The sequence below is a fragment of the Octopus bimaculoides genome, chromosome 19 (genome assembly GCF_001194135.2).
Source record: "Octopus bimaculoides isolate UCB-OBI-ISO-001 chromosome 19, ASM119413v2, whole genome shotgun sequence".
Taxonomy (NCBI): domain Eukaryota; kingdom Metazoa; phylum Mollusca; class Cephalopoda; order Octopoda; family Octopodidae; genus Octopus; species Octopus bimaculoides.
This window is the reverse complement of record NC_068999.1, coordinates 27,896,141-27,909,092: the sequence shown is the minus strand read 5'-3', so window position 1 is coordinate 27,909,092 and position 12,952 is coordinate 27,896,141. Positions and strand designations below refer to the sequence as shown.

General features: G+C 36.9%; 1 protein-coding gene across 1 annotated transcript in view; it reads right to left on the bottom strand.

Annotated features, from left to right (window-relative positions):
- The window catches only part of LOC106882057 (uncharacterized), a 72,569-nt gene that overhangs the window by 40,381 nt on the left and 19,236 nt on the right, over positions 1–12,952 (bottom strand). The window contains exons 3-4 of the mRNA XM_052974652.1: positions 6,006–6,143; positions 3,529–3,669 (exon numbers count right to left, since the gene is read on the bottom strand). Of these exons, the coding sequence (XP_052830612.1) occupies positions 3,529–3,669; positions 6,006–6,143 (279 nt within the window). The remainder of the gene's footprint in view (positions 1–3,528; positions 3,670–6,005; positions 6,144–12,952) is intronic.

Here is a 12,952-nt window from a genome sequence, read left to right as displayed (position 1 = left end):
TGTGTGTGTGTGTGTGTATATATATATATATATATATATATATATATACACACACACAACAGGTTTCTTTCAGGCACAGGAGTGGCTGTGTTGTAAGTAGCTTGCTTATCAATCACATGGTTCCAGGTTCAGTTCCACTGCATGGCACCTTGGGCAAGTAAGTGTCTTCTATTATAGCCTCAGGACGACCAAAGCCTTGTAAGTAAATTTAGTAGATGGAAACTGAAAGAAGCCTGTCGTATATATCATCATCATCATCATCATTGTTGTTGTTTAACGTCCACTTTCCATGCTGGTATGGGTTGGACAGTCTGACTGAGGGCTGGGAAGCCAGAAGGCTGCACCAGGCTCCAATCCGATCTAGCAAAGTTTCTACAGCTAGATGCTCTTCCTAATGCCAACTACTCTGAGAGTGTAGTGGGTGCCAATCAGGTGGTACTGGCATCAACGACACTTGAATGGTGCTTTTTATGTGCCACTGGCATGGGAGCCAGTCAGGCAGCACTGGCAACAACCAAGCTTGAATGGTGCTTTTCATGTGCCACCGGCACAGGACCGGTCAGGTGGCACTGGCATTGACCACAATTGAATGGTGCTTTTTATGTGCCACCAGCATGGGTGCCAATCAGGCGGTACTGTCATCACCCATGACAACAACTTCACTTGCCTCAACAGGTCTTCGTAAGTGCAGTTTATTACCTAATGATTGAAGGGTACTCTTAAATGAGCTGGTTATGCTGCACTGGCATAGGCCACGGTTACAGTCTCACTTTGCTTACCAGGTCTTCTCAAGCACAGCATATCTCGAGAGGTTTCGGTCACTTGTCATTGCCTCGGTGAGGCCCAACATTTGAAGGTTGTGCTACACCACCTTACCCAGTTCTTCCTGGGTCTACCTCTTCCACAGGTTCCCTCTACTGCTACGGTGTGACACTTTTTCACACAGCTATCCTCATTCATTTGCAACACATGACCATACTAGTGCAGTTGTCTCTCTTGTACACCATATCTGATGCTTCCTATGCCCAACTCTTCTCACAGGTCGCTTGCACTCTGTCGTGTATGCATACTGACATTACACATCCAGTGGAGAATACTAGCTTCATTCCTTGCAAGCTTACGCATGTCCTCAGCAGTCACGGCCCATGCTTCACTGCCATGTAGCATGGCTGTTTGCACATATGCATCATACAGTCTACCTTTTACTCTGAGTGAGAGACCCTTTGTCACCAGCAGAGGTAGGAGCTCTCTGAGCTTTGCCTAAGCTATTCTAATTCTAGCAGCTACACTTTCAGAGCATCCACCCCAGCTGCTGATTTGGTCACCTAGGTAACGGAAGCTATCAACTACTTCTAGTCTTTTCTCCCTGGAATGTGACAGAAGTTGTTTTCTGCACATTTTCAGTGTTTATTGCCCCTGAGCATTTGCCACACACCTTCCCAGTTAGCCTTCCTTTGATATTGCTGCACCTCTTATGTGTCCATAGCTTATACTGGGTACATCTATGCCTTTTCTACAGATTGAGCAGGGCCATCTACCTAAAGGGATTTGTGGTTTGTCTACCTTCCTACTTATTAAGACTTTGGCTTTTGCTAGATTGACTCTAAGGCCCTTTGATTCTACCTGAAACTTCTCCTCTAGTTCTGATAGTGACTTAGCTATTAGAGCAAGGTCCTCAGCATCCTGTTTTGAATTCCTTTGTTACTGCCAGGGGCATCCTATCTTGAATTCCTTTGTTACTGCCTGGAGGACTATGATGAATAAGAAGGGAGCTGAGGACTGATCCTTGGTGGACCCTTACCCCTACCTGGAATTCTTCACTGTACTCGTTGCCAACCTTCACTTTACTGATAGCATCCCTGTACATGGCTTGTACAGCTCTCACTAACCACTCATCTATCCCTAGTTTCCGCATTGACCACCAGATAAGGGATCAAGGGACCCTATCAAAGGCTTTCTCCATGTCAACGAAAGCCAGGTACAAAGGTTTATCTTTGGCTAGGTATTTCTCCTGCAGCTGTCTTACCAGAAATATAGCATCAGTAGTGCTTTTCCCTGGCACAAACCCAGACTGCATCTTGTCTAGACCGACTCACTCCTGAATTAGTTGGGCTATGACCCTCTCTGTGACTTGCATTACTTGATCCAATAACTTCATACCGCTGTAATTATTTGTATCTAATACGTCACATTTACCTTTGTGGCAATTGACTATGGTGCTGCTACACCAGTCATTGGGTATGACTCCTTCATGACTCCTGATTGACTATATAGGTGACTAGACTATAGCCGACACCGCCAGATATTTTAAGCATCTCTGTGGTGATTCCTGATGGGCCAGGAGCTTTCCCTGTCTTCATACCCTTAATTGCTTTATCTACCAAGGTATTGTCAATTCGGATAGCTGGTCCCTCTGTTGGGTTGACATTTGGCAGATTCTCTTTCACCCATTCATTCTCTTCAATTAGCAATCTTTCATAGTGCATCTCCATGTCCTTCTCCTTGCATATATATATATATATATATATATATATATATATATATATATATATATATAGATATAGATATATATATGTATACGTTTGTGTGTCTGTGTTTGTCCCCCACTCCATCACTTGACAACCAATGTTGGTGTGTTTGCGTCCCAGTAACTTAGCGGTTTGATTAACAAGATCGATAGAATAAGTACTAGGCTTACAAAGAATAAGTCCAGGGGTCGATTTGTTTGACTAAAGGCGGTGCTCCAGCATGGCCACAGTCAAATGACGGAAACAAGTAAGATAAAAATATTTTTTTAATGTACAATTTGCTTAAATGCATGTTGTGTGTGTATGAATCCAGAAATAATGAACTGCCAAACGATAAGAGCTGAACTATTTCTTATGAATAAGAACATAGTTCACAGTTACAACAGGAATAATCTCTTAGAAGGTTGAAGCATAAAAATTATTTTATTAAATGCTGTTCTAGAGACACATGGACTCCACAATAAGAAACATTTCCAAGGCTAAGATGTCCTAGAAAGTGCAAAAATTAAATTTCATTATTCATTGTCACTGCCTACCACCAATCAATGTTACAAATGATTGGATGGATATTACCAAATATAGTAGCATTTATCTTAACTCAATATTACCAAGTGTAGTAATATCATTTGCCAGCGGTTTTAACCTTTGAAATTAAACATATCAGGTTCAAATTTGTGGAAGGCTATCTGCTACATATCCATTGTTATCTAAGTACCTGGGGACAACTAGTAGAAACAATTATATTAACATAAAAAATGTTATGTATTACAACTTTTAGGAGGTGATCAAATGAAAGTTCAATTCAAGATTTACCAGAAAATATTCATAGGACGCTGACTATAAATTAAAAAAAAAAACATGATGTTGTAACTTATTTAACAGAATGATCTTGTACTGTGCCAATGCACAGTGTAAAGCTTAGTCAAATAAGCTACAATAGAAAATACACATTTAGATTAGAATTTACCTGATAAAGAATAAAGTTTGAAACATGACTTACCTTCTTAAAAGTGTTTCTTTCCGTAGAGCACGACTAGCTAAGGCCCAGTACCAATGGCATAGTACAAGAAACTGCACTAACTGAAGATACTGAAGCACAAAATCTAATTGTAGAAGGCGTCCCATTACCCAATGTACAGACCTGAAAAACATAATCTTTCAAATATACCAAGTAAAGTGAAGATTCAACATCAGATATAAAAAATAAATCAGTTTTCTGTTTGATATCATTTTTTGTTGCAACTTAGATAAATTATATTTCTAGTATTTAACTACATTCAGTTTTGAGTACTTCCTATAGTTAGTTCATAGCTGATGTTCTTATCTACAACTTCACATGATGCCATTACACCTGCTGGACAGGTGATGTCTATAACAGTGCAAGACCTTGGATTCTTGTCTCTAAGAACAACGTGTGTTTTCACTGGGTTTTAGTTTTTAACGGATTATTCTACCAAAGTCAATTGCATTAAAAAGTTTAACATGTTTTATGCTATTATTGTGCATAGTAGGGGAGTTGCAATGTGAAAGCAGTTTTGAATATTATTATCAAATAATTCTACCATCAACAGCAACAATAACTTGTCACTTGACTTCCTAGAAATAACAATCAAATCTTTCTCAAACTCTGTCTTAAAAATGGAAACATTGTATAGTCTAAATGGTAATGGCTTAAGTGTTTTTTTTTTATCATGTATCTGTCTGCTTGACCATGACTGTAGTGGGGCTAACTAGTAAAACTTTTCTTATTATTAAGCCTTTAATTTTAGGCCTTCCACTATCAATACTGGTACAAAAATAAGTATGGTAAGATAATCAAATGGATATGTACGTATGTTGTATATGCATATTCCTAACCATAACAGACATGCGAACACTTTTGATCCTTCCTACCAAATTACCACAATTTCTGTACTAACTAAATTGTTCAGCCACTGGCTATACATCCCCCAACTCATGGCTCCTTTGACATATCAAATCAGGTTGTCACTTCAATTTTATGTTATCCTTGGAGGTGTTTGTGCATCTTTCTTAATTCATAGACAACTAAGCAAATGACTTAAATTATTTTCTTAGACATGCCCTTTGACATTCCATACTAAAATAAAAACTCATTGCCTCAAATTCCACAAGTAGTTCACTGTAGCTGTGCTTCTGCAGTACAGACAAAGAACACAGTCTTCCAGTCCTGAGAGTGTTCCTTCAATTTTCCTCAAATAATGCACCTTATTGCTAGCCCTATCATCATAAAACTTGACAACTTCTTTCAATGGATCTACCTCAAAATTTAGAAACATTCCACAATATATCTGATTGCCAAGGAGAGCATTCCCACTGACTTCATCAACTAGTAATCTGTTGTTCTCACTTCCAGTACCTGAAAGGTGATAGAAACAGTTGTAGACAATCAGCTCATTTATCATTTTGAATTTCTTACAATCTTCACACATCTCTTCTCTTGTCACCTTTATTATTTCTCATCTCCTAAATCTGGTACAAAATATTTTGCTCAGTCCTTTCTCTCCAGAACTGTAACTTACAGGAATTATCCCCCAACCATGTTTTTCCTGCAGACACTGAGTTACAGATGTTCCAGTTCAGCATTATCTGCATCAATCTCATGAACCCAGGAGAGTTTACATAGGTAATCAACCCTGCCCTCCTCCTCTAACTTTAAAAAATTCAACAGACACGTATGTGTGTATATGTGTGTGAAATAAGTATATAAAATCTTTTGGTTATTTCTTTATATTTAGAACAAAGAAGTATTATCCAGAGATAAATTTCATTAAACATACTGTCAGTAGCTTCTTAATGATTACTTGAGGTTCAAAAGCATTCCTGAATTCAATACTACAATCTAATGAACAACTTGTAAATTCGACCATGTCCCCATTATTTACAACAGTTTGTTGTATCCACTCTCTCTATAGTACCTGTTTGTAGTCTGTGGTTTGTGCTGTAGGTCTCTGCAGGTTAAATGCTTTGTTTGTAGAAACTATGGCAAGATATAGCAATGAGATTGTTGGTATAATGTACACATTTTGGTTTTGATGTAGCAAAGACAACTTAAAATACATATCTGACATCAAAATAGATGACAAAGATATTCTTAAAATATTTTATATTTCACTAAATGTTTAAGTTAATTAAAGATTTCAACTTGTGAGACAATTACTATCTCAGATGATTTTAATTGAACTATTCCAAAATATTTTGGTAAATGGATTAAGATATATGGGTGTTAAAATAATGCTACTTTTTACTTTATTAATTCTTTCATGTGCTTCCAGTTATATATTGTATTATTGATTTGCAAGTGAAGTGTGCATATTTTTCCATATACACTGATATAGAAATAATTATGTAGGAGTGATTTTAAAAAATAGTATGCTGGAAAGCATCAACAAAGACAGGTAAAAAAAAAAGAAACAAAGAAATAGGAGTTGTAGATACAAAATGAAACTATATACTTACCCAATAACACACTCAGCGAATGCTCCATAAAAGATGACATATTGGTGCCAAGTAGTATGGTGCACCCAATGCAGTCGCAAGATTTTTAACAAACACAATAAAGCAGTAATGGAGGCAAGGGCACCCAACACACCATTTCTGAAAGAAAATGTTTTAGATAGTTTAATACTTAATAAGAGGTGAAGAAAGGCTGAAAACTGCAAATATGTAATCATAAGAGTACTAGGATAAAAACTCAGTATTTCAGTCAACATAATAAATTATATAGAATTATAACTGTTCAATCAAATAGTGAAAGTAATTACTTAGTGGTTATTAGACTATCTGGAAATATAATTATGCATTTGTGCAAATTCAAAGAACTTAGTGCCGCATAATTCAGGCAGCATTTATATTTTCAAATCTGATACAGATTAATGGGACACAGAGTACTTGCAGGTTCATGCTACACTCATTAAATACCTAATATTTAAGGACTGTCACACAATTCCATATAATACCAGTGTGTTGCTAAACTATAGAGCAGTGTTTCTCAACCCATTTTGTCCCACACTCCATTGATTAAAAACAAACAAAATAAAAACAAATATGTGTCCCACCATGATCAAAGTATATAATAAGCAGGAAGGTGGCTTTACACCAAGTGGTGAGAGGCTAAAGAATAACAGGGGGAGAGGTATAGGTGTCTTGCTAAAGAGATACATGGCCATCTCACATTAAATAAGCAGGGATGGGAGTAGCTAGAAAGAAGACAAAGAAGTGGTGACCAGGTGTCAGGGCATATTCTCAAGGTATAGTAAGGTGAGTTCATAAAAGAATGAGAGGGGAGTGACAGATGATTAGAGATGGGTAGAGGTGAATGCAGTGAAAAATGAACAAGGTGGGAGGTGTAGCTAATGGTAAATATCAGTATGAGAGTGGGGGATAGTATAAGACAAAAGTAGCTCAAGAAGGAGGTGGTGATAAGTGGCAGCACAGGAAGATCGAAGACCATCAGTACAATAAGAAAGTTCCAAAAATAGGGAGAGAGGAGTAGAGTTAGTGGGGGACAAAGTTGAAGTGCAGTTGATAGCAGATATAAGAGGATATTGAGAATGACAGTGGATACAAGTGGGTGTTAAAGATGAGGCATGGCAGTCCTAAGATATAACTCAGAGGAAAAGAAGAGATAACTGGAGGCACATGAAATGGTGATTGGTGGAGAATAAAGTGGGAAGGTATGATGTTGAAAATAAGAGGAGGATTTTAAAAGGAAGTAGTGTCAAGGGAACCAGTTGGTAGCACAAAAGGGGATGAAATATGTGCATATTTTGCTCTAGTGTGATTACAGTAGCTGAATAGTGTTGTAGTTAGAAGAGTGATGTGGGATGAGCATTAGGAAGATGAGAAGTGGGAGATTAGGTGAGTGTACAAACATAAATATAATGATTTTAGGCTTTCATTTTTTTCCATAAGGGACAGTTTTTCTCAAGCATAGCAAATACATATACTAGCTTCACTCCTTTCTAGTCTTTGCATTTCCTCTGCATTCAGGACCCATGTTTCAACAACCACATAGTATACAAATGTCATTCTGAGAGAGAGGTCTTTTGTTGTCAACAAAGGTAATATAACTGAATCTTCTCCATTCTGTCCTTATTCTAGCAACTGTACTTTCAGGATTTCCTCAACTGCTAATTTGATAATAGAAACTATCTAATACCTTTGGGGAATCACCTGGGGATTTGATAAAATCTATTTCCTCCTACCTGTATACTAAATTCATTTCTTCATAGCTGTCGCCTTACTGACAGCACCCCTGAACATGGCTTGTATGGTTCAAACAAACCATTTGTCAACCCCTGGCTTCCTCAGAGACTATCAGATCATAGCATGAGGGACTCTGTTGAAGACCTTCTTCAAGTTAACAAACATCAAGAACAATTTTTAATAAATTGCATTGTAATTTATTAACAATTTCACATATTTTTAATAAAATTTTCAAGTTGAAAACATTATTTTATGCCATTTTAACAACTATTCTGTAATTATAAAATATTGTTTATGAGGGTATTAAAATAATGCTTGTAATTTAAAAATATTTAATTCTTTCTAAAACTCAACTTTTTAGGAAACTGTAATACAAATGAAAGACAAAATAAAAGGTATGGCTATGTGGTAATAAAGTTCACCACATAACCAGATGATTTGAGATACCATCCAACAACATGACATCTTGCGTATCTTCTACTATAGCTATGAGTTCACCGATAACTTGTAAAATTAGTGGATGGAAAATGTATGGAAGCCTGTTTGGCTCCCATGGTTGTTTGTTGACAACTTTTTCTGCCATGTAAGGGTAATATTACCCACTATTTCTACAGTTTTAATGGCAATGCTGTGTTTGAAAATATCACCTTCTTGTCTATATCATACAATACACATTCGACACTTCTAATAAAAACAAATGTAAGTTTGCTTATACATACACATGTGGTTGATACAAAAGCATATAGAATTACAATCATCAATATCTGTTGTTTGATCTAATGGTACACAAAAATATCTTAAGCATGATTGCTGGTATTAATAGTTTTAAAATATGCCAGGCTACCAAAATAGGATTCATGGATCTTATTATTAATAATTAAGTTCTAAATTATAAGGTTATAGATATGTATCAAGTACTTGGAGAAGACATAGCATTGGTTTAACGCATAAGAAAGTTCTGTTAATAACATCATTGGTGTATTTTAGGATTTCTAACAATTCCAAATAACAGTGATTGCAACCATATCTATCACTAACATAAAGCTTAGCATGTCTGGCAATGTTCCATGTTAGATGAAAATTGATATTTTTGGACCTTTAATACCTGGAACTTCATGGAGAGCAATGTTTTCACTTTATCTCTCCTTCTAAATGTATGAAGATGATGATGTAATTGTAATTTAAAAGGGAAGAAATGATTTTGTTGTGAGCACACCCCTAGATAAAAAATGGGTGGATAAAGTGATTGAGGTAGTTAGTGTGTGATAGGATATTTATGCTTAAACCAGTTTACAATAGTAGTAAAGCAACTATTATTTCTGCCTAGACTCCTTAACTAGGACTGTCAGATAAACGAAAGGATCAGTTTTATGATACCCTTCTGCAGACTACCAAGACAACAAATGACAGAGACCTTATTTTCATGGCTGGTAACTTCAATGGGCATGTTGGACTGCACTTGGGTGAATTCTATGGTGCACATGAAGGCTACGAAACTGGTTCCTGAAATGAGGAGGGAACAATCTTCTGGAGTTTTGTGATGCAAATAACCTAATGATCAGCAACATTTCAGGAAACCTGCCAGTTGCCTTTCACCTATCAATCTGATTGCCTCACAAGCCTAATTGATCACATTCTCACCAGAAAGCAAGAAAGACGGTTGCTTATAAAAGCAAAGACCTTCACAGATTAGTCAGTAGTGACTTCAGAAGGATTCCAAGAAGCAAACCAGTCCAGAAAAGTAAGAACTGGAAGCTTAAGGATCTTTTGAATGGTCAGAGATTTAGAGATGTCTTAGTCAAAGCATTTGATGAGGAGGCGATAGCGACATATTACATAGAAGACAACTGGAAGTTTCTGCAAGAAAAGTTATTGAGAACTATACACAAAATTTGTGGCTGTGCAAGGTCCCTGAAATCAAGGATGACACGTTGGTGGAACAGTATAGTTGACGGAGCTATAAGAGTGAAGAAACAGGCCTGGAAGAAGTGGAAGACTGGTAAGGGTGGTAGCAGAGAACGATACCAGGTAAACGAAACCTGCAGAGAAAGATACCAGGAAAGCTAGACAACAGGTATATTTAGAGGAGAAGCAGAAAGGAAGAAGTTTGCAAATGTTCTATGGTGTGAGGACCGGAGGCATCAGGTATTCTGGAGTGCAAGACAGTGTATTAGAAAAATTTGTGACATTGTAGGAGAGAATTGTTTTCGGAAAGATAATAGTACACTTGCACTTAGTGATTCTGGAAACAAAGAATCATGGAAGTGTCATTATGAAAGGCTGCTAAATGTGAAGAATACATGGAAGAAGGAGAGTCTACCTAATGTGGACTTAACAGAGGGATTAGCTATATGAGTTAACAGTAGTATGGTAAATAAATCAATTAAGGATATGAAGGCAGGGAAAGCCTCTGGCCCATCAGAAATCACCACTGAGAAGCTTAAAATACTGGGCTTTGTGGTATATGGCCTAGTCACCTATATAGTTAATCAGATTGTCCAGAAAAAGTTATACCCAATGACTGGCATCAGTCACTGTTACAAAGGTAAAAGTGATGCCTTGGACAGAAGTAATTATAGAGATATTAAATTGCTGAATCAGGTGATGAGAGTTACAGAAAGGGTCATAGCTCAACAGATTAGGAAGAGATGAGATGCAGTTTGGTATTGTGCCAAGGAGTAGCACTACTGAAGCTATCTTTCTTGTAAGGCAACTGCATTTAGCAAAAAATAAACCTCTACACTTGGCAGTTGTTGACATGGAGAAAGCTTTTGATAGGGTCCCTTACTCCCTCATCTGATGGTCCATGTAGAAGATACTGTCAGTAATGTGAAAGTCGACAATGAGTATAACAATGAATTTAGTGTGCAGGATTGGTTCTCAATCCCCTCTTGTTTATCATAGCTCTTAAAGTCATAACAAAGAGAGATTTAAAACTACTTTCCCTTGAGAGCTCTTCTATGCTGATGACCTTGTTCTTACTGCTGAATCTGTACCAGGATTAGAATAATTTCAGGTGTGGAAGCACAGCCTATGATGAATGGGCCTTAGAGTTAATTTAGCAAAGACCAAAGTGCTAATAAGCAGGAAAGCAAGCACTGTTTGACATGTAGAAATGTTTTAATTATCTATATAAAGTGACTCAGACAACCTAATTTGCTGAGTATTTTCAACAGGGTAGCCCTATTCCCAATATTGAAAGCTTCGGTTAAATCAATGAAAACCGAGATGGAAGCTTGAAGTGAGCAACCTACATGAAGGAAGCCCATGTCAGATATGAAGTCATTTCCTTATCATCCAAGATAGTGACAAGAATCAGTTGCTGTGTGAGTATCTGAACAACTCGATTTGGAAAAGGCACAGCTCACCCAGAGACTGGGAGGTTCTAGAAAAAGTAAACTAAGAATTGTCTATATTATTCTATCTGGTCAGTTTTGTGCACCTGATAGATGCACTCAGAAAACAAAGTAAATATTCCTTCATTCAACTAATGGGGACATCATTGGAGAACAAAAATGTTTTAAAAGATAAAATAAAAAATAAACACATTTAAGAAGAGTAATTTTTGTATCCAGCTATTGGCGACATCAGTAGATAATGAAATAATAAAAAACAAAGAAGAATTCTACAGTATGACAATTAGAAATCTACATAGAAATATAATCTAAAAAAGTTTATTCACCATTAGTTGAATGAAAGAATGTCTTAGGTTGAATTCAATTCAGATGTTCTTTTTGTTAGCGCTTATAAACTGATGTTCAATTTGAATTTCACTAATTTTGGATAGCCTCGATAATGTTGTATTAACATATATTTTTGAGGATATTTATATTAATTTTAATGATACTTTCTATATATATATGTATGTATATGTACACGTATGTGTATATAGATACATAGATACTCTTTATTAGGTGGTTCACTGTACATGCTGAAGAATAAATTCATAGATACATAGTTGGCATCTGTCGGTCTCAAGAGGTCATGTATCTATGCCCAAAGAAATTATGTCAGCTGTTGATTGTGGTGCAGTGTCTGTTGTGGCTATACAGGCCCACATGGGAGTGGCAGTCATGTATACAGTGACTGCATTTGAAGGAGCTCTCTGCAGGTGCTGATGGTTTTTCTTTCAATCGAGTGCACTTTTCTTTGATAGCAAGTACCTGTTTTTCTTCCACTCTCTTCATTCCCTTTTGCAGTATTTGCCTCCAGTGTGGGCAATCATTTGCAACCTCCTCCCATCTTCTCCTGAGATGGGAGGAGCTCAATATACAATATGGGAATTGAATTCTTTGGAGTGAAAAGATATGGGACCCAATTAGCAAAAAGAAAGAAACAACTGAGAATGGAGAAAAACAGCTAAAGAAAGCAATGGAAATGTGTGGAGGAAGATGAAAAATCTGGCTTTGTACTGTTGTATGAGGATTTGAAAAGAAAATGCTGTTTTGTGCAACAAAATATGGGCTGATATGAGCAAAAAAGAAGAAAGCAAAAAGGACTAGTGTACAGTTTCTGAAGAACCCATATGAGGTTACAAAGAAGCTGTTCAGTGAACCAAAGATTGGTACTTTATTGTGAACAAATGAACTGGATACTCATATCAAAGAAAGCTTAACAATCCAAATCGTAGTCAGCCACTGCTACCTATAAGTTGACTGAAGCATCTTTTAGAACCTGATATCAAATTTCAGATTAGAGACATCAAGGAGAAAAAAGTGAATGAATTTGTGGAAAAAGCCAGAGTAAAGAGTGCCCCAAAAGATGATGGTGTCTCATGTGAGGTATATAAGTTCCACAATCATTTACAATAGAAGCTCTTTGTCCTAGTGCATGATCTCAATAGCTTCCTCATTCCAATTTCTCTGTCTGAATCCTCCTTTAAAGATATTAATAATATCTTCTTTCTTTCTCTCATCTATCATCCTCTTTTGCTAAGTTACAGGGACATACACACACCAACACAGGTTGTCAAGTGATGGTGGAGGGAGAAACACAAAGACACAGACACATAAATAAAAAGATATACAACAGGCGTCTTTTAGTTTCCGTCTACCAAATCCACTCACAAGGCTTTGGTTGGCTTGAGGCTATAGCAGAACTCAGAACCATTTGGTTGGGAAGCAAGCTTCTTACCATACATCCATGTTGCACCTTTCTCTCTCTCTCTCCCTCTCTCTCTCTCTCTCTCTCTCTCTCTC